The sequence below is a fragment of the Phlebotomus papatasi genome, chromosome 1, assembly GCF_024763615.1.
Source record: "Phlebotomus papatasi isolate M1 chromosome 1, Ppap_2.1, whole genome shotgun sequence".
Lineage (NCBI taxonomy): Eukaryota > Metazoa > Arthropoda > Insecta > Diptera > Psychodidae > Phlebotomus > Phlebotomus papatasi.
In genome coordinates, this window is record NC_077222.1 from 77,361,551 (window position 1) to 77,385,978 (window position 24,428).

Genomic DNA, 24,428 nt, shown 5'->3' on the forward strand with positions numbered 1-24,428 from the left:
AGAAGAAGAAGAGTGCGAGAGAATGAGATAGACATATGCTAAACATGTGAGAAAGAAAGGGATTCGAATTTCGACTTCATGAAATTTTCCTTATCTAAAAGGTGTGCCGGAGTCATTACCTCAGATTTTTAAATAGAATTGAGCCTCTTATCACAATGTAATTTAGTTTCGCAATTGATTTGTAGAGCAAAATTATATCATGATAAGGTCAAGTTTTATTTAAAAATAGGAGAAAAAACTTATGTTAAAGCTGCACAATTTCAAAATGCCCCACTACCCCCTAACACTTAGACCTAAATTTTTGTTCGTGGGTTCGTTCCGTATAAGAATTTTGAGATGACAGTTCAAAAATACAGGGAGTTCCGGCTTAAGTGAAAACGGATTGAAAGAATTTGATATGAATTGCCTACTATTGGGAGATCATTCATAAAAAAAAATTGAAAATTTACTTAATTTATGTAAATAAAGAGTTTTTTGGTAGGAGGGAAATATAATTTGTTAATCACTCACCAATTTTATATTACGTCTTGCTCGCGTCGCGGTTCGTCTTAAACTAAATCTCCTCTCTCCTCGATTTTTCGCGCGGATTGCGCCATCTATTGACTATCCTACACGGCCTTTCCTGATACTACATCCGCCCCGGATGTACCGCCTGGCCACTTCTTTAGTAGATCCGCTGATCCATACGTCGCTTCTGGTCCATCGAAATGACCTGTCTTCTTCAGCTTATACCGGTCTCTCGGCAGGATCTCGGTAATCTCATATGGCCCAATGAACTTCGGCTTCACTTTTGAGCCAGTCTCGAACTGTGTTTTCTTGAGAGCTACAAGATCACCAGAATTGTACTCTCGTGCCGGCTTACTCCTGAGATTGTACGTCTTACGATTCTCATTCTGCACCTTTTCAATTCCTAGTCGTGCTTGCTTTCTTAACTCATCTCGTTGCTGTCCGAATTGAACTCGCTGCTCTTCTTCGAGAATTTCAACAATTCTCTGGTCCTCTGGGTGCTTCATCTTAACACCGGTCATCACTTCGAACGGCGTAGTCTGGATACATCTCTGATAAGATGAATTGATATATTGCTGAACTCTTCCAACAAATTTAAACCATTCGTCTGGTTTGTCGATTGACAACTTCGTCAGGGTAGGAATAATGATCCTATGCATCCTCTCAACCTGCCCATTTCCACGGGGAACGCCTGTAGCAATATGGTGCAATTCAATCCTTCTATCTTCGCAGTACTTCTTGAATTGTGTTGAGGTGAATGCCGTCCCTCTATCGGCTATAATACGTCTCGGATCACCAAATACCTCAGAAATCACGTTTAACTTCTTTACCGTCTCGTCTGTTGTTGTAGATTTCACAGGGAATATCCACACAAATTTTGAAAATGCGTCCACTACCGTCAGAATGTAATTGTAGCATTTCCTCGTCGATGGCATTGGTCCTAGATGATCAATGTGCAGCGTATCTAGCGGCACTTCTCCTTTGGCTATGGGATGCAATTCTCCTTCTCGCTTCCCGCTCTTCCGCTCAGCCAAAATACACTGAATGCAATTTTCAATGCAACGTCGTATCTTATCGTCAACACTCGGGATATAAAATTCATCTTCAATGAGCTCTTTGGTTTTCTTCACCCCAAAGTGTCCCCTTGCATGCATTCCATTCACAATCTCCATCTCCATTGAACTTGGAATGACAAGTCGCTTCTTATCGTCTTTCTCAACGTAAAGGATTCCATTGCTGCAGACAAAATCTAGATACGGGCCACTCTCAAGTGCTGTTTTTATAGCCTTTATCTTCTCGTCCTGATTTTGTGCAGCTTTCACCTTTGAAGTAACGTCATCTGTCCTCTTGACTATCATCACTGTCGCTCTGGATAGAGCATCCACGTGAACCATCCGTTCAGCATTTCGGTGTTCAATCGTATAGTCAAACTCTGACAGTTGTAATGCCCATCGTGCAATTCTCGTGTGAAGTTCTTTCTTCGCCATTGTCATCTTGAATGCGGAGCAATCTGTCACTAACTTAAACTTCACTCCAAGCAGATACACTCTAAACTTTCTTAAGGCTTCCACAACAGCAAGAAATTCAAGCTCATATGAGTGGTATTTCTGCTCAGCGTCATTCGTCGTCCTGCTATAATAATAGCACGGGTGCATCTTTCCGTCTTTATCCTTCTGCATAAGGATAGCGGCAATTCCCATTTTGCAGGCGTCTGTGTGAACTTCTGTTTCGTCGTCTAAATCAAAAAGCTTAAGCACCGGATAGTTGGCGAGTAGTCTCTTGATTGTCTCAAATGCAGTCATCTGCTCGTCGTTGAACTCGTACGGAACGTCTTTTTTCAGCAAAGAACTCAAAGGTTTTGACAGCACGGCAAAATCTTTGATGAATTTCCGGAAATATGAAGCTAAACCACAAAATCTCTGAAGCTGCTTTGCTGTCTTTGGGACTGGATACTTCAGTAATTTCTCGACTTTCGCCTCTGACGGCTGAATCTTGCCCCCACTGACAATGTATCCCAAAAATTCAACCTCTCGTCTTAGAAATGCACATTTCTTCCAGTTGAATACGAGACCATTCTCCGCTGCAACTTCTAAAACACGCTTCAATTTTTCCATTCCGTCTTTTTCGTCATTGGCTGGTATGATTAAATCATCAACAAACGTCAAAAGTACGCCCTCTTTTATCAAATTACTGAACACAGAATTGATAAAACGTCCGAAATTATTCCCACTTATGCACAGTCCGAAAGGAGTCTTCATGAATTCGTACTGGGCATCATGCGTCACGAAAGAAGTATATTTCCTACTCTCTTCTTCTACTGGGACATGGAAATATGAATTCTTCAAATCTAGAGTGGAATAAACTCGAGCTTTGGACAATTTATCCAACTGATCCTCTATTATCGGCATTGGGAATCGATCCTTCACGACTTTCTCGTTTAATTCACGATAATCGATACACACTCTATAGGACCCGTCTTTCTTCTTTGCCAGAACAACAGGACTGGCGTAATCGCTTGAGGATTCACGTATAATCCCTTCATCTAGCCATTCAGCTACTTGCTTGTCAACAATCGTCTTTTCGAGAGGGGCTAGGCGTCTTGGGCGCTGGTACACGGGTGTGTCATCCATCAAATTAATCACAGTTTGTGTACTTACATCTTTCGGCTTCTCGGGATGGTAGTTCCCAATCATCTCTCGAATCTCGTCAGCATATTGCTTCGGGCAATTGAGGACATCATCCTCAATCTCAATCCTCATGATTGATGCGACATCTTCCGTCATAAAGTTCGTCACTGGATCGTCTTCATGTGACACGTCTGTCACAACATCGTCTTTACCCACATCTCCAGATGGAGCATCAGCACACTCATCGTCTTTGGAATCGTCTTTAGAAATCTTTGGCTTGATACTCACATGTCCTGGGGTAATTGTGTAGTCGACACTCTCAAGGAAATTCCTTCCTATCAACAGCTCAGGATCCATGGCATTATTCCTCACGATGTGGCACAGAAATTGGAATTCTTCTCCATCAATGGTCACTTTCAGCATCACTTCAGCCTTGGCTTTGCCATATGCACCTCCAAAACCACGCAATTTCACATTAGATGGCTCAGAATTCGCACAAGACTCTTTCACTTTGTCCCATAGACACTCTTTCATCAAGGACACATCACTGAAACTGTCAATGACACCAATCACTTCATGCACATCGATTTTCATCAGGATCACGTCGAGCTTTTTCTTCATATCTTCGATCATATTCACTTTTGCAACACTTTTCTTTACTTTTTCGTCCTTTTTCTTGCAGTCCTTGGCAATATGATCGAATCCGTTGCATCTAAAACACTTAAGACCTTTGTCCTTATCAGGACAGTCAGTGGACTTATGTCCTTGTTCCCCACAATTGAAGCACTTCACTGATTTGTCACCACTCTTTTTGACACTTGGCTTCTTTTCGTCGTTGATCGTCTTTTTCTCAGCATTTTTCGTCTTTAATTGCAGCTTTTCGAAAGTTTCCAGCTTTTTCTTTAACTCCTGAATACTCGTGGCCTCGTACAGCATCGTCTTCTTCGAAATATCACCGGGAATTCCATCACAAATATATTCACACACTGTCACTTCATCTACATTTCCAGCCTTTGAAATACGTAGCATCTCGTAAATGTAGTCTAGTAGACTCTCAGAAGCTTCCTTCTTGCGATTTTGCAACTTGCGGTGGATATCAGCAGCACTCAGCTTCAGGGCAAACTCCTTGAGCAATGCTCGCTTCAATTTAGCCCATGTTGACAATCCACTTTGTGTGAAAATAAATCGTCGTGCTGTTCCAGTCAGAACCTTCTTGCACATCACCAATTTCTGAAGATCGTTCAATCCCACTGTCTCAGAAATGTCTTCGAAATCACTAATCCACATTGTGATATCTTGTCCATCACTGGCACTGAACTTCTCCATGGAATCTTCGATGTCTTTGAGGCTAAACATCCTTCCATATCCATCATCGACACGAGTACTGGGTGTTGAGGTCTTCTTCCTCTTTTCCACGACTGTTTCGAAACCTTCAAAATCACTTTCACCGTCCATCGAATCCATATTTGCGTCTTTTTTGGATTTTCCTCCTTTGTTTACATCTTGAGGAACGTCGTTCGAATCACCTTGGCCGTCACCATCGTCATTTTGTGGATTTATTTCGTCGAATTCCACAATGCGCTGGGCAAGTGTTGATTTATCACCGTCTTGAGGAAGTCCTCTTCGCTCGCACTCAATTACAAGCCCCGTCTTCGTCATCATTGTGACCAAATCCTCCACTGTTTTGATGTTGGTCGCCATCTTCTTTGTTTTCGTCGTTCACGTCACTTTTGGCACACACGAATTGGGCAACACTAATTCTCGTTCCACAATTTCGCTGTCCCACACGTCGTTTCCACACTCGGCTTTCGTCGTTTTTTCCAACACCAAGATGCCGGAAGTCGTCTTTTCTAGCCACGCGGACTCGTCTTATCCAATATGGCTCACTTTTTTGCACGTTCCAGAGGAAATGTGCACGTCTTTTCGTCGTTTTGTACTATGAAAGTACCGTCTTCAGAGTCTAGAAAATTCGCGATTTTTCGTCTTCACGTCTTTCTGCGTATCGAGCACTACTTTTCGCGACCCGAAACACTACTTTTCGCGATTTTTCAGACTATGCGTCTTTAGCGATTGCACGCGTCTCGCACAAATCACTTTTATCGTCTTTTCGTCTTAAGGCACGGCTATCCTTATCACTTCACAAATGATATTTCACGCTCCTATCCCGGTTGAGAGCCCCCATAAAGAGTTTTTTGGTAGGAGGGAAATATAATTTGTTAATCACTCACCAATTTTATATTACGTCTTGCTCGCGTCGCGGTTCGTCTTAAACTAAATCTCCTCTCTCCGTCTCTCGTCGCTCCTCGATTTTTCGCGCGGATTGCGCCATCTATTGACTATCCTACATAAATATTATTCACGCGGTAAATTTGTAATACATTTATAATGAATCATTGGCGCTTAAAATAAGCTGAAAAACTGGCGCCGAAAAATGCTTGAATACATTACGGTGTATTCGTAAGTTATTCCAAAGATATCTCCTGCAGGTATGCAATTTTACTGTAACCAAACGACATCGATCCATTCAGCTGGAGGTCAGGGCAGTAGTAGACGGCTCCTGAGAAGTTATCAAGATGTGAACCTTCTGTAAATAGAGTAATATGGGCTTCAGACCTAGGCTTAGCCATCTGGCTTAACTTCTCTAATTCCTTATCAGGCATGAATTTTAGGAAATTATAATTTAGGATTGAATATTAAGGGCAAATGATTCATCAGATTTTTAAAAATCAATAAAATTGCTTGTTATTTAGATTTTTGAGACCTTCGGGAACTGGACTAAACCTACAGTCTGAAGCCGGTATAACGGCTTTAGGTTCAATATAATTTGCCCTTCACGCTCACTCCAATCGGCTTTGGTGTATATCATAGTTTTTATTCGTTTTTTAATAAGTAGTTTGTCTCTTCCATAATCATCCTTTATTAAAAGGTCATGCTGTTTCTGTTCTTCTTAATCGTCTTTTTCTTCTATTTCTCGGTCTTTGTTTTCTCTTTGCTCATCTGAAACAGTGAGAAAGTTTCAATATCTCAAATTATAAATGGTTCCAAATTAACTCATTTTACCCTAATTTTATTTTTGCAAATTCGAAAATGGCATTTTTTGTAATCTGTATTCTACTTTGCAAGCTCCCCAAATTAAACAACGTAAAGAAAATGATACGATGGTAAATTTTGAAGACACAGTCCCTAAAGACATATCCCTCAAGATTAAGAAACTCTTTCCTCTCGGCTATATTGCAACGGGTAAGGAAAATCTTGAAGACCTTCAACCAATCCCTAAGACGGTAGAGTCAGTAGAATCAAATAAAGAAGAAGAAGTCCAAGACGGCATTCCCAAGCCTCTTAAAGTGAAGAAACTCTTCCCAATGGGCTACATTGCAACGGGTAAAGAAAATCTAGAAGACTTTCAATCAGACTTGAAAACAGTAGAATCTTTTGAGAAAGAAATCCAAGGGGGTCATTCTGAGTCTCACAAAGTTAAAAGTGTTTCTGCAATTGATAAAAAATGTCAAGATCTTCAACTTATCTCTAGGAAGGTTCAATTAAGTAAAAAAGACAAAGTTCAAGTTGATATTCCTAAACCTCTCAAAGTCAAGAAACTCTTCCCTATGGGTTATATTGCAACGGGTAAGGAGAATCTTGAAGATCTCCAACCAAAGTCAAAAACAGTGGAGGTTCATGTAGAAGAAGAAACCCAAGAAGGAGTACCCAAACCTCTCAAAGTTAAGAAACTCTTCCCCATGGGCTATATAGCAACGGGTAAAGAAAATCTTGAAGACTTTCAATCTACCTCAAAAACATTAGAATTCCATAAAGAAGAAGATACTGAAGATTTAGAAAAGCTTTCCAAAGGCAAGAAATCGGTTCCCATTGACTCTGTCGTTAGTGATAAGCCTTTGAATTTATCAGATAAAGCTACAGAACCTGTTGCCTTTTTTGGGCTATTTTCCAAAAAGAGCCCTCCTCCTTCGTCTAGTAAAGGCGGATGCAATGGTTTCAATATAAATCCCTCAATGTTCAAAATTGACTCAGATGATCCTGATCCATGTGGAAATTGGGATGGGAAGATGCCTCCAATTATTGTGGAAGATCCATCAAAGAATTTGGACAATAGTGACGCCTATGCTTCTCCTGCTCTTAATGTTGTCCCTTATCAAATATCTAAGTCATCGCCATTTCAGAATTTCTCAGAAACTGATCCTAAAAGTCCCTGTTACCGTCACAATATAAATCCCTCGATGTTTTCCTTTGAAAAACTTGATCCTGATCCCTGCATTGCTATGGCAGATAGGGAGGATCTAAAGTCTGCTTACGTTAAGGATAGAAGCGTAAAGTATCCAACACGTTTGGGTGATGCAGAGCACGAATCTGTTACAATGTTTGTGAGTAAATCTAAGGATCCTTGTAAAGATGTTGCTTCTTCCGTTGCTAAGCCAGGACCTAATATTCTGAATGTTAATCCTTGTGGAAAGACTGTGACAGTACCTTCTTCCACGACTTCAAACGTATCTCAGTTTAATAAAGAAAAGTCCGGCATAGTTGATGATCCAAATAGAAATCCATTCATAACTCTTCTCTTGCGTTTTGGCGCATGTGAAGATCCAGATGAGGGCTGTCACGGTTCAAAGTCCATAGATAGTTCTGGCAAACCCAAACCACCTGTTTCTACTGCAGGAGTCAACGTTGACACCCTGAAGAACATTGTGGGCAAGACAGTAGAGAAGATTCGGGAGAAAGGAACTAACCAGACGAAGAAGGGAAAGGTAAGTTTGCTTTTCTCTTTTTTTTTATTCCTCATCAATTAAAAAATCCTATCACGAAAATTTTATTTCTCAATTAGGTAAATTTTTTTGATATTGAAAAATTCAAGTGGAAACCCTGGTAATTTGAAGAAGATTAACCATAGTCCAATTTCTCCTACAGTTCTGTCTTAGAATTGGGACAAGAAGATAAATTGAAGAATAACTGAAGCTTTCAAGATTTTTTTTTCTAAATGTCTTTCAAGTGACCTCTAATAAAATTTTCATGGTAAAAGTATTTTTTTTTGAAAGAAATTTCCGCTAAAGTGTAGAAAATTGTCTGATAAATTGCCAGGTGATTGCGGTTATTGGAGCTGTTGTGGATGTAAGTTTCGCAGAAGATGAAGGTGATCTACCGAGTATCTATACAGCCCTCACAGTTGATCGCAAAGATCGCCCTCCGCTTGTCTTGGAAGTTTCTCAGCATCTGGGAGAGAGGGTTGTGCGCACCATCGCGATGGATGGCACTGATGGGTTGATTCGTGGGCAGGATGTCTGCAATACCCTTCAGCCTATTTCAGTGCCAGTGGGACCTGGAGTCCTTGGGAGGATCATGAATGTTACAGGTACGTTTTACTTTAAGAAAATGTTCCTACACTGAGAGAAATCCGAAAAAGTTAAAATAATATTCCGGAAATGTTAATTTTACCCTGCAATATTGATACAAAATCGGTGAAAATATTACCCTTTTTAGGTGTAAAGGGGGTTAAAGTTACCCTTTTTCATGTTAATTTTACCCTCAAAAAGGTGTAAAATTAACATTAAAAATGTTCATATATTTTTACACCTAAAAAGTGTTAAAATTATGAGGAAAAAAATTTGATCACACCCTCTTTTTTCTCAGTGTATTATAAAAGAGATGGCAAAGCGTCCCAGCTTTGCGGAATCCTCGAATTCACGAGATAGAGCTCACTGTGAATTAGTTTTTTTGCATGATATTTTGGTATTACGATCTACTAGAGATCAATTTGATTCACAAATCACAAAAGCATTTGAAAATCAAAAAATGGTACTTAACCGACTCATTACCGATGAAGACCGATGCATCCGAGTTCGAAATTTTAATACCTCTCCAAAAAATCCAAATTTAACCGGATGGGGTGAAAAATTACCCTTCTAAAGTGATTGACTTTTGACCTTCAATAATTCAAAATGGCGAATTTTCCGGTCATTGGTATGTTTGGGCGAAATGTTCGCCTGGGCTAGCTCTAAAAAATATCCAAAAATCATTGAAAAAGCTTGGGCCAATTTTGAGAAAAACCGATAAAACATGTTTTTAGGGGTGCTTTTAGGATTGCTCGAAAGCGCGTCGTGCGATTTTTTTCATTCTTGGATATGATTTAGAGATTACCCAGGCGGACATTTCGTCTATATACGAAAATACCGTTGAATCATTCCTAATAACGGTTTTTCAATGTCAAAGGTTAAAAAGACACAAGAGAGTGCATTTATTAAGCGAATGGGGTCATATTTGGGCTCGTTGGAAAGGTATTGGAATTTCCTTTGAAACTGAACCGGTTCCAATCGGTTCTGAACCGGTAATGAACCGGTTCATAACCAATTAATAATTTTTATCCGAAAATCAATTCTATTGCTTTTTAAACAATTTTAGAGAATCTTGCATGATTTATGAATCTGTTCAATTCTGTTGTAAACCGGTAAATGGTAAATGATGCGTAAGTACTTTTGAGGTAATATAGCTTCTAAGTTACGAGTTCGAGGATTACGCAAAGCCTGGGACGCTTTGCCACGCCTTTTTTCAATAGATTTGGTCAAATTTGGATTTATTTGAAAGGATTTGCAATTCCAAATTCTACCGCATCGGTCACAATCGGTAATGAATCGGTAAAGCATCGGTACTTCCTTTTAAATTAAAATATAGCTTAATGTTTTTGTGTAACAGGTTATAACATTTATTTTAATCAAAATTGCTTTCAAGATGATATTATACTGGTTTATAGACAAATTTAAATTGTTATTAAACCGATATAATAATCAAAATGTTTGTGAAAAAGATTATTTACAAGGAGCTCCTTCTTGAGAATTGGAGCACCCGCAAAGCCTCGCACGCTTTGTCAACCCTTTTTAAGATGAGATCTTTTTTTTATGATTTTTGCCTTAAGCGGTCTTCAGACTAGAGGTTTATCCCAGTTCCCGTAGCTTTCCAAATTTTAAATAATCAAATAAATTTAATTAATTTTAATAATCAAATCCTAATTAAAATTTTTCCTAAAAATCATGATTCATAAGGAATTAAATCAGTTAGGGTCATTTGCCTAAAGCGAGACAGTTTGGAAAGTTGGACAAAGCAGTGTTGAATGTGAGACACCTCCTTAAAAACTTGATAATAAATCAATTAAATATTTATATTTTCGATAAAAAGATTATTAAACTTAATTTTATGATCATTTCAGAAGTTAAAAATGCAAAAATCGTTATAAAACAATCAAAGGGTGACTTGCAAGAAGAATTTAAAAAATGTATTGCATGCGTGACATTCATAACCTTGACACGGTAGTTGTCATTTTCTCTGTTTCTTATGGAAGTTGCTAGGAAAATATCGAAGTGTTTTGTTTGATTTTTCGGCATAATTTGTGAAATATTATTAAGTCCGTAGTGAAAATCGAAGGACATACATCCATTTAAAATGTGAATAAAAAATATTTGTGAAATATTACATTTAAAAAGGATAGAAAAGTGATTTAATTTTTTCGTGTTGCATTAAAAACAAGTTTTATGAAATAGAAAAATTGATTTTGTGAATGAATTTGGTGGTTTTGTGCAGTGAAATCATGTTAACAAAAACGACAAAGATCCTTAAGTATCCGGAGAAATACTATAGTTGCAACAGCAGTTAGCAGCTGATAAGGAGAAAATCTCCTGGAAAAGGCTGCAAAGATTTCCAGAGTCCGAAGACCACTTTTTCTGATAGAGTGGGTAGTAAATATCGCAAAAACTCCCGAAGAAAGACAAATAGGAGCCTCTACAGAACTCCCAAAGCAAGTGGAAAAGGACTTGGGCGGATGGGGAATTGAAATGTCATAAAAATTGCATCCGTTTTAAAACTATAACTGCTGGACAGCGCAAGGCGTCTGTGAAATTTACAGAACCTCTTTTTGGTTGGACGTCCAGGAAATTCTTGGTAATTAGCGTTCCTCAACTGTTACCCGGACATAAAGGAGGGATTAGAATAACTATCAAATGTGCAAGTATACAGAAAAAACCCTCAACATTTGATTTTCTACATATTTTGTATGATATTTTTTCATTAATATCACTATGTCCAACTTTCCAAAAGTTTTTGTCCAACTTTCCAAAATTTTGTCCATCTTTTCAAAATGTGTTATTTTTTAATTTCCTTGACTTTTCCGATTATTCGGTTGCAATATTTAATAGCAACTACTGTTAAGATTCTGTTAAAATATTTGTCAAAGAATCCCGTGTTACAAAAAATGGTAAAAAATAATTATTTATTCAGTTTAAAAATGCATTTGAAATTGAATTTTTTCTTAAGTGTCTCGCTTTCCACCATTTACCCTAAGCCATATTGCTAAACCTTAGGTCTGAAGCCCTTGCTTACTGTTCTTATCTTTTAGTTTGATATTTTTTTAAGTGTTACTGTTAGTGTTTTATATAACCTATAATTTGCGCCATAAGGATAATAGGGATAATCAAAAAATGTTTAAAGGAACTCAGCATTTGTTATCGATTTTAGCTGAAAAATGTTTTTATACAAACGATTTTTTAGGTGGATCAATTTCAATTGAAAAAAGTATTTTCAAAGAAATGTAGTAAACTTTACCTTGAACTGTTTTTTATTTGAAAAACATTTCGTTTTACAAAGTCGAAAATTTACGGTTTTACATTCTGGGATTTTGAAAAATCTCAATTCTGAAGAAGTAATGATTTTTGCAATCATAAGCTCAAGCATTTGTATGACGTGGAAAAATTGTTATTAGGTGATCCGATAGACGACAGAGGCCCTATCAAATGCACAGATTATCGCTCAATTCACACAGATCCTCCGGAATTTGTGGAATTGAATGTCCAGCAGGAAATCCTTGAGACTGGTATCAAGGTAGTTGATCTCCTAGCGCCTTACACAAAAGGCGGCAAAATTGGCCTTTTTGGAGGAGCTGGAGTGGGAAAGACTGTCTTGATAATGGAGCTTATTAACAATGTGGCCAAGTCTCATGGAGGATACTCGGTGTTTGCGGGAGTTGGTGAGAGAACCCGTGAAGGGAATGATCTTTACCACGAAATGATTGAAGGTGGAGTGATTTCGCTGAAAGATGACACTTCCAAAGTGGCTCTGGTCTATGGGCAGATGAATGAGCCGCCGGGAGCCCGAGCTCGTGTGGCTCTGACTGGATTGACCCTTGCTGAGTATTTCCGTGATCACGAGGGTCAGGATGTATTGTTGTTCATCGATAACATCTTCAGGTTCACTCAAGCTGGATCGGAAGTATCAACGCTTCTGGGCAGGATTCCGTCAGCTGTTGGATATCAACCGACATTGGCCACTGATATGGGAAATCTTCAGGAGAGAATCACCAGTACAACTCGTGGTTCTATCACATCTGTCCAGGCTGTCTATGTTCCAGCTGATGATTTGACTGATCCAGCTCCAGCAACAACTTTTGCCCACTTAGATGCCACAACTGTTCTCTCCCGGGCCATTGCTGAGCTAGGAATCTATCCATCTGTGGATCCATTAGATTCAACATCTCGCCTTATGGATCCCAATGCCATCAGTGAGGAACACTACAATACTGCTCGAGGTGTTCAGAAGATTCTGCAGAGCTACAAATCTCTTCAGGATGTCATTGCAATTCTGGGAATGGACGAACTATCCGAGGAGGATAAGTTGGTGGTGGCCAGAGCCAGGAAGATCCAGCGCTTCCTGTCACAGCCTTTCCAGGTGGCTGAAGTCTTCACCGGAATGCCAGGTAAGATTGTTTCATTGGAACAAACAATTCAGGGCTTCAGCAAAATTCTCAATGGGGAACTGGATCACATTCCCGAGATGGCTTTCTATATGGTGGGTGGGATTGATGATGTGATGGAAAAGGTGAAGGCCCTTATTGCTGATTAATTGTTGTTTTTAGTCCATTGTGATGCGATAGATGTTGAAGTTACCTTCGTAAACTCCAGTTACTAACCATTCACTAGAAAAAATTTGTTTGAATTAGTTTTTTTTGTGTTCAATCTTGTGAATTAATTAATAACTCTGCAATAATATCCTTAAATAAAATTAAAAAGAAAAAAACATTAAGACAACAAGGTCATAGTCTTATATGTTCTTATACGGTCTTCAAACTGGAAGTTGAACCTTGTTCTCAAAAACTCCTTAAAAATTATAATTTCAAGTGGAATATGGTCCATTACAGATATTGCATTTCGATGTTTTAAATTTTCGTTATTTAAGCTCTGCTTTTTACTGCTCGAACTCAAAGAAAAATCCACTTTTTTAAATTTATGGCACCACTAGAGGCCAAACGGTAAGAGATATCGATTTACGGTCATCGATGACCCCCCCCCCCCCCACAACTGTTTATTATCTATGATAGGTTTTTTTCTGTTTTAGCGCAGAATCACATTGACAATAAAATGCTCGCCGTAGCCTCACCGTATTTCGTTAATTTACGCATTTTCATTGCAATTCTAACGTAAATTTTCCATTACAGTATTACCTTATCTCATACTCGGTGGCACTAAGTGAAAATAATAAAAGAAAATTGAAGAAATAAAACGAAAATTCGATAAAAGGTGAGAAAAAAACTGTACGAATTATTTCTCACCGTTTTTTTTTGCTTACCGTTTATCGAATTTTCGTTTTATTTCTTCAATTTTCTTTTATTATTTTCACTTAGGGCCACGGAGTATGACATAAGGTCATACTCCGTGTAAATAGGGTAATCGAGAATCTGCGTAATAATTGCAATGAAATTGCGTAAATTAACGAAATAGGGTAAGCATTTGATTATTAAGGTGATTCTGCCCTTATCCTCACCTCCAAAACCCTGTTTTTTTTTATTTATTTCGCAAACGGCTCCTAGATTTCTTTATCATTTTCGTATATTTGGTCATTTTAACATATTGGTAATCAAGGTGAATATTTCGCCATAAGCCGTCTATACACTAGCAGCAATTTAAAAAAAATGCTTTTGTAATGAAAATTTCGCTTTTTGTAGGCAAAAACATATTTTTTTTAATAGGGCAATTTTTGACGAAAATTGCTTTTATTGTGTAAACACTGTTAGACACCTATTTTCGAAAAAAAAAAATTGATATTGAATTTTCGAAAGTCACAATTTAACCACTTTGGAAGGCCTATTTTTCAATTGATTTGCTTAAAATTGAATTTTTTGAAAAATCTTGTAATTTACAACTCAACTGCATTGAACTTAAATCGGTCATAAGTCGGTATAATACCCGTAATTGATGTATCTTTCTCAAACATTTTTAAGAAATATATTTTTGTTCGAAAGTTCGTGATACGTCTAGAGGCGAAACGGTAAGAGATATTGATTTCTCCAAAACCATACTTTTTTGGTTTATTTCGAAAACGGTACCTATGATTTCGTTCATTTCCGAATTTACTTCATGAATTAATCGCTAAAGTACCCGTAAATGATATACCTTTCTAGAATTTACGTTTTTATTTGTCCATCTGCTTGTTACTCATGCTAAAATATTCTGAAATGTGCTTTTTTTATTTCGGAATGTTTTCTTTTTAATTTATGAATCAATTTAATAGGTAGTAAAGCGGTATGCACCCAAAAACGATGCGAAATGATAATACACGAAAATCTCTTTTGTATGAGTTCGAGCACTCCGCAAAGCTTGGACGTTTTGTCAACTCTTTTTATGTTCTGTTTCTCCTTGTTCTTGCATATTCATTTATTTGTCTGATTTGTCTTGGGAGTATCAAAACCCTTTTTTTACCGTCCTTGTCTTTCACTTTATGTATTTTTTATGTGCTCATTTTTACTTGATTTTAATTTTGTGGCTTTTACAGATAGAGAAAACATAATTTCCAATATTTGTGTTTTGAAAGGTTATTCGATTAAGGTTCAAACTGCGGACGCATGCTTCCTAAAGTCCGTATACTGTCTATTTAGGTTTTAAAATAGTTCTACATAATTTTACTGTTTAAATCTAAAAAAAAACAGTAAATACAATCCGATTTTTAAAAATTTATCAACCATAGCTTAAACGGTAATAAATATCGACTTCCAGTATTCGATGACCCTCCATCAAACAAGAGATAGTTTGTTTGTTTTTTAATTTTTCCTTCATCCCTTTCATACCCATTCATAACCAGGTTTTTAGGGTTTTCTCGAAAAGGCTGGCTACACAGATTTTTTTTTAAATTTTCGGCTGTGTGTTGGAAATAATTCAGGTGAACATTTAAGGTAAATATTCTAATTCAAAACCATTTCCAGACGCTTTAATTTTGACAAAAGATTCAACACAATAAGTTCATATTTTTACTGAAGAGAATTACATAAATTTGCATCTTGACTCTTCTAGAATGTTACTGTTTAGAGAAAATTCTTTAGATATAATTTGAAAACTTCTTTAATACAAGAAAAATACGCGAGTTTAAAATGCTGCTATTGGAAACAAATTAATCCAAATGGAGACAAGGGAAAGTTTCTAATTGGAGACAAACAATGTAAGCGAAACCGCCGACGAAAGGCTTCCAAAACCTTCTTGAGTTGCTCTTGAGTCAGGATTTGTTCCTATTCCTGGTTTTTTCTTCTTTCCCATGTGAAACAATAAGAAAATATCTCCAAAAAAAAATCATATTTCCGAGGTTTCCTATTAAAGCATTTGCAGACACTTCAGAAAAACCCTTTTTTGTTCACGAAATAAGTAACTATTTCAGTTGAAAACTTCACGTACCGTTAGCAGTGAAGATTATCACATAATTTAACTAAAATTAGCCAGAATTATGACATAAATGTTAAACAAAACGAATAAAGAACAGTCATCTCATTGTGTTTTTCATTGGAAAACATGGTCGATCGATGAAAAATTCGATGGTGAAAAGGTACACTTTTAATTTTTCTGAGAAATTAACAAATTAAAATTCGTGAATATGAATGGATTTTCGCTTTATTTGGAACAAAATTAACTAAATAATGAAACTGTGGTATAGAAAATATGTAAATATAATAATTTAGTACTGTATCATGAAAAAATGACGTTTCCATTTGGAGTACCGAATAATTTCCATTTGGAGAGTAGGTTTTGAATTAGCTTAATTTACCCTAGGAGTCGTTATAAAATTACACATTGCATATTATTTCAATACTAAAAAGCTAATTGAGCTTTAAAATCTTATTTTCTGAAAAGAAACCACGCTCCTTACAATATTTGCCAGAAGTATAAAAAAAATTATAACATTCAGAGAAATATTTATAATTTTTTCTACATATTTCAGTAGGGTGAAAGGAACGTCTATTGACACTTTAAGAACTCGTGTTAGCACCTATTGACATCCTAATCTGTACCATTTGGGATATGAAATTTGAACATCTCTGTTTATAGTAAAAAGTATATTACACAAAAAACGTTATATTACTTATATTTTACTAGATACATTAAATAATTTTCACCATTTTTACAAAAGTGTCAATAGGGGTTCCCTGTTGAACAGACGTTCCTCCGACCCTATGTACAATTACATTGATTATAATATAAAATAGTATTTAATCTACATGTTTTTTCCTGTTTGAAGAAATAGGCCACGCCCAGAAATTTTTTATGTATAAAATATTATAACTACATAAAAATCACTTTAATAATATTTTTAGGAATACTTTGGGAACTGCAAAAATTTTAGGAATAATATTTTTTACAAATCGTTCAAATTACTATATTTTCCTAGTTACTGCAAGATTTGTCATGGGCCTATTTTTCAGTCACAGAAATTCATAAATTTGCTTGTTTCTGAGAAACTAATGTTTCTTTCGCCTACCACTTAAAATTTTATACAATTTATTGTTTAATAGAGATTTTTGCTAAAGGACGTGATGTATTTTTTAAGGAGGTTATCCATTTAGGTCTACAATTGAATTTGTGGGAGTGGCTTAAGTTTTTGTTGAGTTTATACTTGTTATAAATTAGAATAAACGTACCTGTTATTGCTGATAGCCAAGAGATTTCCTCTTCCTCTAAGATTTCCCTCAATTGAGGATTTTTGACCAGAAGATGCTGTAAAAATCTCAAGGCTTCCAAATTCTCCAGGACTTACGATGAATTTCAGATTTTTCCCAATAGCAATGGTGTTTTTGAATGGAAGTGGCATTTTTAGGATAACAACGGGTTCTGAGGTTGTTGATCTGATGATGTCGTGAAAGAAAACTTCTCCAGTTACGTCACAACTGGCCAGAAGTTGTTTTCCTCCATGATGGACCATTTGCAGTGAAATCACGGGAAATTGATGACTTTCCAGGTCAGCTATAGCCGGATCATAGACATTCTTTGCTCCCCTGATGGTTGATAGTTGATTAGCTGAGCACAAAATTACCCTTCCATCCTCAGTTCCAACAACAAATTCACTCCTATCGTCAATTGAAACGATTGTTCTCAGAATTGTAGTTTGATCGATGGCTGGAAACTTTTGTCCTTTAGATGAGATTTTGAAGGTTTTTTCGTGAATGACTTGCATATTTGTAAGGATTTTCCATGATTCTACAACACCATCAGCATGGCAAGTTAGGAGATTAACATCTTGAGATGATGGGCGGAGTTTTAGCCAGGACATGGCTACAATTTCACCATTTTGTGTTGTTCCCGAGAACAATTCCTTCACGGAGTCACTATCTTGATGGTGTTCCTTGTGCCAGACGTACAAATCCCCAAGAACACTCCCTCCGGCAAAAATGTCCCTGTTGTAGGTGTTTGTCGATAAGATCTGTATGCAGGATTTCACAGGAATTACCTGAGATTCTGTGTAATTTAGACCAGTTATTCCCTGATAATCTGCCCTTTTAGGACTGAATAGGACAATATTTGGTGTGTTGTGTTCACACCAGGAATCATGGATTGTTGTACAGGATAGAGCTAGGGTTGGAGCTCCGCCAGTTGCTAGAGAAAGCCATGTAGCTGCTCCTCTAATCAATTTCTTACTTGCAACATCGGCTACTTTAACACTAAGGCATTCAATGAAGTTGATCTTAGCTGAAGATTGCGATTCTCTTCCCGAAATCCCTTGAGGACAAGGTGATATGCCCATTTTGAGTTCTTCCTCAACCAACGGCAAAATTTTCTGAAGCCATTGAGCCAATTTCTTCTCATTCCCATCCTTGAGCTGGACTATCCCCGTAATTGGTGATTCCGTTTGGATTGAGACACTCCGGGGGGAGATTGTGTTGGTAAAGGCATCACACTTTTCAGCTGGAGGGTCTGTTATTACACTGCGAGATAGTAAATCAACGGTCCTACAAATACAAATTACGATTTGTTTAATATAATTTCTGCTGACCAATTGAAAGTCCTCTTACTGATCGTATTTGAATGTTGATTGAAATTCAGTAACGTCGGAAGAAAAAGTGCTAAACATTATTGCGTTATTACACTTGGGAACTGTTCTAGCAACTATTAGTGCTTGTTGGTATCAAAAAGTGTTGTCATGGATACAGCTCGTAACTTGCATCAGCATTTGATGTAATCGAAAATTTATGTTTTTTCGTAGATTCAGAAATCTCTTTTCTTTAATTTCGAAATGCGGTTGCAAAGCACGGCAGCATCCATTGATGATGCACAAAAATTAAAGATGGGGGAGTAAGGTAAATTAAGCTAATTCAGAACCTACTCCAAATGGAAATTTTTAGCTACTCCAAATGGAAACGTCATTGTTTTCATGATAAATACAGTACTAAATTATTATATTTATATATTTTCTATACCTCAGTTTCATTATTTAGTTTATTTTGCTCTAAATAAAGTGAAAATCCATTCATGTTCACAAATTTTAATTTGTTAATTTCTCAGAAAAATTAAAAGTGTACCTTTTCACCATCAAATTTTTCACCGATCGACCATGTTTTCCAATGAAAAACACAATGAGGTGACTGTTGTTTGTTTATTCGTTTTGTTTAATATTTATGTCTAATTTCTGGCTAATTTTAGTTAAATTAAGTGCTAATCTTTATTGTTAACGGTACGTGAAGTTTTCAAATGAAATAATTACCTATTTCGTGTGTAAAAAGAGTTTTTCTGAAGTGTCTGCAAATGTTTCAATAGGAAACCCCAAAAATATGATTTTTTTTTTGGAGAGATATTCTTATTGTTTATGATGGGAAAGGAGAAAAGACCAGGAATAAGAACAAATCCTGCACTCAAAAGCACCTCAACAAGGGTTTGGAAGCCCTTCGTCGCGGTTTCACTTAAATTATTTGTCTCCAATTAGAAACTTTCCCTTGTCTCCATTTGGATTAATATGTTTCCAATTGAAGCATTTTACGCTCGCGTATTTTTCTTGTATTTAAGAAGTTTTCAAATTATATCTAAAGAATTTTTACTAAACAGTAACATTCTAGAAGAGTCAAGGAGCAAATTTATGTAATTCTCTTCACTAAAAATATGAACTTAATGTGTTGAATCTTCTGTCAAAGTTAAAGCGTCTGGAAATGGTTTTGAATTAGGACATTTACCCTAATCAAGAGAATCAGAATGATAATCGTGTATTTTTTAAATTTTTTTTATCGGCTTAGAGCACAAACGGCATGAAATATCTATTTATGGTCTTCGCTGACCCCCCCACACTCCCTACCCAATATAAGTGATCATTTTCTAAGGCAGTTTTAAAAATTATTATTTGTACCGGGATATATTTTTTACAATGTGACCCTGCTGCAAAGTTGTATATACCGTGTTGGAAGTTGGAAAAATGTGCTAAGTCAGTTTGTAGACCGCCCAGAAGCGCCCTCTCCGCGATGTGGATGCTTCTTCTGTGCGCCTGGAATTTTTGAGCTGAGGCAGTGCATTTTATTATGTTTTATTTCTTGTGAAAATGTTTTTTTTTTAACATTAAGTCGCTTGCACCGGGCGGAACTCGAACTCACAGCTATAAGAGTCGGAGTCAGAGATCTTGTCCGCCCAAGACCCAATCATTTTGCCTATTGCGCCAGGAAACTTTAATGTCTCCCTTGATTGCTTCGGCAGAGTTCAAATTTTTAGTACTCAAACTGTTTTACAACGATCTCTAATAAATAAATAAATAAATAGTAAATAAATAATAAAAAATAGTAATTGTAAGACCCAATATGTGGAGAACATGCTGGGGTTCTGCTGGATAATGGTGCTATTCCAATAGATAATGAAAAAGGGCATCTCCTTCTCCTGAACATATTTTTTAGCACTTTACAGTTTTCAAGTGATTCTGCATTATCGACTTTTCTTAGTGTTGGTTCCTGCCTTGACTATTTACCCCAGTCCTCGTCGTTTTCTAAAACCACAAAATAGGCGTGACTGTCGTGACAGGAACCAACGCACAAATAAAAGTCGATCATGTAGAAACACTTGACTTAAAAACAGTAAACTGCAAATGGTGCAATAGCACCATTATTCCAGGACCTTTCCTCATTCTGTTTGTGCGTCTGTGTCTCCGGCCGTTTCCACACCCAGAGACCAAACGGTAAGAGATAGCGACTTGGAACCTTCGGGGGACCCCAATAAGTCGACTCAAGGATCGTTCACATGCTCTCATTTTCCCAACTCCTTGAAAACCATATTTTTTTTGGGATTGTTCGAAAACGTGTCGTGCAGAAATCGTCCATGTTTTAGACGATTTCTGAGAAATGATGTCATGCTGTTTGTTCGTCTGTCGTTTTCATTTTTGGATTTTTGGATATTAGAGATTACACAGGTGGACATTACTTCCTTATACGAAAAAACTGTTGAATCATTCCTAAAAACGGTTTACAAGGTCAAAGGTTTAAAAGACTTCAGAGAGAGTGTATTTCTCAATCGAATAGGATCATTTTTAGGCTCCTTGAAAAGGTCTTGGAATCTCCGACAAAACTGAACCGGTTCCAATTGGTTTTGAACCGGTTATAATCTATAACTATTTTTTATAGAAAATAAAATTAAATTACTTATGAGGTGTATTTTGGGAGATATTTTGAATGAATTATAAATCGGTTCAAATCGATTGTGAATCGGTTATGAACCAATAAGTAATTTTTCTCCGAAAATAAATTTTATTACTCTTTAAACTATTTTGTGGAATCTTTTGAGTGATCTTTTGAATCGGTTTAAATCGGTTGAGAACCGGTAGACGGTAAATGTTGCGAAATTATTTTTGAGGTCTAGCGCCTAAGAAAGTCATAAGTTCGAATATTTCGCAAAGCCTGGAACTCTTTGCTACCCCTTTTAAAATTTTAAATGAAAATCTTAGAAAATATAGTTTAAAAATGTTCTACTTTTATGCTTAAGGCGTCAAAATTAAAAATAAGGCAATTTTTAAAGAAAATTGCTGAAAATTGCATATTTGTTACTGTAAATGATCTTTTCCATTTTAGAAAGATTTCTTAAAGATCATTAATAAAGTAATTAATGAAATAATTATCTTATTTTGAACGGTTAGTTGGCATTAAAGAGATGAAAAACACTCTAAACTTATATTTTCCAGTGCATGCAAAAAAATAACAAAACTTACGCATCCAGTGTACACCACAATTTGGCCAGTTTAAGTATTTAAGATAATGATTTATTATCCTAGTTAATGTTTTCTAAAAGTCATCTATCCGTGAAATTTCCCTGTTTTCACCTATCAGAAAAAACTTAAATAAATTACCTCGGTAATAAGAAGAGATAAAAGAGGCCTTAAAAATTTTACAGTCTCTCCAATCTTTTTCTATTAGTTTTGACCTGTGTTGAACTCCAGTTAAAAAAGTAAAGCTTCTGTGATGAAAGGATAGGGTTAAGTGGGGCCACAATAATATACGATTTTTTTTGCATATTTCTAAAGGAAGTTATAAGACTTAACATAAATTAATTTAGCTTTACAGTTGTTTTGTGGAGCTAAATTACATTACGTTAAAATCTATTTTCTTTTAAAAATATTCGAAAAATCGTATAAATGTAGCCCCGCAGCTCAAAGTAGCCCAACTTGCCCTACACTCCAATCCAATGTATTTACCTTTTTTATTCACTCCTGTGTTGCAAGTAAAAAAATCCACAAATAAAATTAAAATCAAAAATTGTTGATTTACCTTCATTTATTTTCTTTCTCACTTTATCATATAAATATAATGCATATCTGCATTTCATTTTTTATCTCTCTGTCTTACTTCTTCCAAAAAAAATATTGGTAAAATATATTTTTTTTATTCAGTTTCACATTTCGGTAAATTTTATCAAATTTGATTATTACATTTTTGTAAAATAAATGAATATTCACTAAATCAATTTATTCTACGACACATATTATTTTTTTTTAATATTGCCACAAAGCATCTCTCCCTAGACATTTTTTTCTTATGATCAGGTATACAGTTATTCATAAACTATAATTGTTTTTTTATTTCTTTTTTTTCACTGGGTCTCTTTGCAATGAGTTTATTTACTAAGAGATTATAATGCTTTGTAAAGAAAATTGAGGTATTCAGTGGCGCGTTTTAAAATGGTTTAAAAGCCATTGTATTGATGTGTGTAAAATTTTTGAAATCATTGATATTTTTCAGAGATTTTAAAATAATTTTTAATATTTTCTTCGCCAGGAAGGTGCTATAGTTTCTTATTTACACTTCATAAAATACTTGTAATAAAAGAACTATTTTGATTTTTTTAATTGCACTCACTGCACTACCTCTAAAATTTTAAAATTTGAAGTTTGCTTTGTAATATCAATATAGGTTGATTCAAATAGAGTTGTCCTGTTAAATTAACAAGAACTTAATTTCATTCCTGTGATGATTATGTTACGATAAACACTGATAAGAAGACACAAGACAAAATTGCTTTCCGTACATGTGTCTCAATTAAGACATTCTCTCCATTGATTGATGTGGATTAAAAACATCCACATGAGATCAATTTCTTTGCACTTGAACACTTCTTGTTCCTCCTTTATCTCTTTAGAAAAAAAAAGTTAATTGGTGCATATGGCAATTTGTCATTTTTCCTCTGTTCTTTGTATTAGATTTCCTTTCACGATCTTTGAAAGTTGCTTGTGGAAAATATTATAAACGTATTGTCCTTAACTATCCCAAACTTCGTCTCGTTGTTTTGCTGCCAAAAGTTTACGTTCTGCAAATAAAAACAAATGAAAAGAATGTTTAGGGTAAACTAAGCTAATTCAAAACCAAATGCTCCAAATGGAAATTTTTTGCTACTCCAAATGGAAACGTCATTGTTTTCATGATAAATACTGTACTAAATTATTATATTTATATATTTTCTATACCATAGTTTCATTTTTCAGTTAATTTTGCTCCAAATAAAGCGAAAATCCATTCATATTCACAAATATTAATTTGTTAATTTTTCAGAAAAATTAATAGTGTACCTTTTCACCATCGAATTTTTCATAGATCGACCATGTTTTACAATGAAAAACACAATAAATTGACTGTTGTTTATTCGTTTTATTTAACATTTATGTCATATTTCTGGCTAATTTTAGTTAAATTAAGTGCTAATCTTTATTGTTAATGGTACGTAAAGTTTTCAAATGAAATACCTATTTCGTGAACAAAAAGGGTTTGTCTGAAGTGTCTGCCAATGCTTCAATAGGAAACCCCGGAAATATGATTTTTTGGAGAGATTTTCTTATTGTTTTAGATGGGAAAGGAGAAAAGACCAGGAATAAGAACAAATCTTGTAGTCAAGAGCAACTCAGAAAGGTTTTGGAAGCCTTTTTTGGACTGTTTGTCTCCAATTAGAAACTTTCCCTTGTCTCCATTTGGATTAATATGTTTACAATAGAACTATTTTATGCTCGCGTATTTTTCTTATTTAAGAAGTTTTCAAATTATATCTAAAAAAATTTCACTAAACAGTAACATTCTAGAAGAGTCAAGGAGCAAATTTATGTAATTCTCTTCAGAAAAAATTTGAACTTAATGTGCTGAACCTTCTGTCAAAGTTAAAGCGTCTGGAAATGGTTTTGAATTAGGACATTTACCCTAGCTTGAGAAATGTGTAGTGTGACGTCATCATATTTTTTGAGCACACCTCGTAATCCAAATCAACTCCCAAGGAACCACTCATGCAGAATTGCACTGTGCATCAACGGGGACTCTCAAGAGAGTTGACTCCATGCCATTACGGATATTTCTGTCTGCGTTTGTAATGAATGTGTGTAAATACACAAAAAGTGTTTGTAAAATTTTGTCATTTGTTCGTAAGATTTTGCCGTTTTGAACAAAGTTTGTGAAAAAGTACAAACTTTTACGAACTTTTTGTGACTTATACGATTTACGAGCATTTTGTAAGTCTCCAATGTACTATGAAAAAACCTAAAAAGCTAAAAAAACAA

General features: G+C 35.8%; 4 protein-coding genes across 8 annotated transcripts in view; 1 reads left to right on the forward strand and 3 right to left on the reverse strand.

Annotated features, from left to right (window-relative positions):
- LOC129804188 (ATP synthase subunit beta, mitochondrial-like) overlaps positions 1–13,213 on the forward strand; it is a 15,881-nt gene extending 2,668 nt beyond the window's left edge. The window contains exons 3-5 of one of the 4 annotated variants that reach the window (XM_055851301.1): positions 7,806–7,894; positions 8,226–8,496; positions 11,890–13,213. In XM_055851301.1, coding sequence (XP_055707276.1) covers positions 7,806–7,894; positions 8,226–8,496; positions 11,890–13,025 — 1,496 coding nt within the window. In that variant the 3' untranslated portion in view covers positions 13,026–13,213. Of the gene's footprint in view, positions 1–6,257; positions 7,895–7,971; positions 8,167–8,225; positions 8,497–11,889 lie in introns of those variants that run through there. The other 3 variants (XM_055851292.1, XM_055851273.1, XM_055851282.1) reach the window with 3 other exon arrangements.
- LOC129804262 (B-cell receptor-associated protein 31) overlaps positions 1–24,428 on the reverse strand; it is a 417,963-nt gene that overhangs the window by 26,518 nt on the left and 367,017 nt on the right. The window lies entirely within an intron of this gene.
- LOC129806230 (uncharacterized) lies at positions 11,728–18,506 on the reverse strand. Its single transcript, XM_055854708.1, has 3 exons — positions 18,448–18,506; positions 17,080–18,384; positions 11,728–13,098 (listed from the first exon to the last, which is right to left on the reverse strand). Exons 1-3 carry the CDS (start codon positions 18,504–18,506, stop codon positions 13,035–13,037), a joined length of 1,428 nt encoding a protein of 475 aa, XP_055710683.1. The 3' UTR covers positions 11,728–13,034.
- LOC129804172 (coiled-coil domain-containing protein R3HCC1L) overlaps positions 22,150–24,428 on the reverse strand; it is a 33,262-nt gene continuing 30,983 nt past the window's right edge. For both annotated transcript variants that reach the window (XM_055851260.1, XM_055851253.1), the window contains exon 8: positions 22,150–23,197. In XM_055851260.1, the coding sequence (XP_055707235.1) occupies positions 23,148–23,197 (50 nt within the window). In that variant the 3' untranslated portion in view covers positions 22,150–23,147. The remainder of the gene's footprint in view (positions 23,198–24,428) is intronic.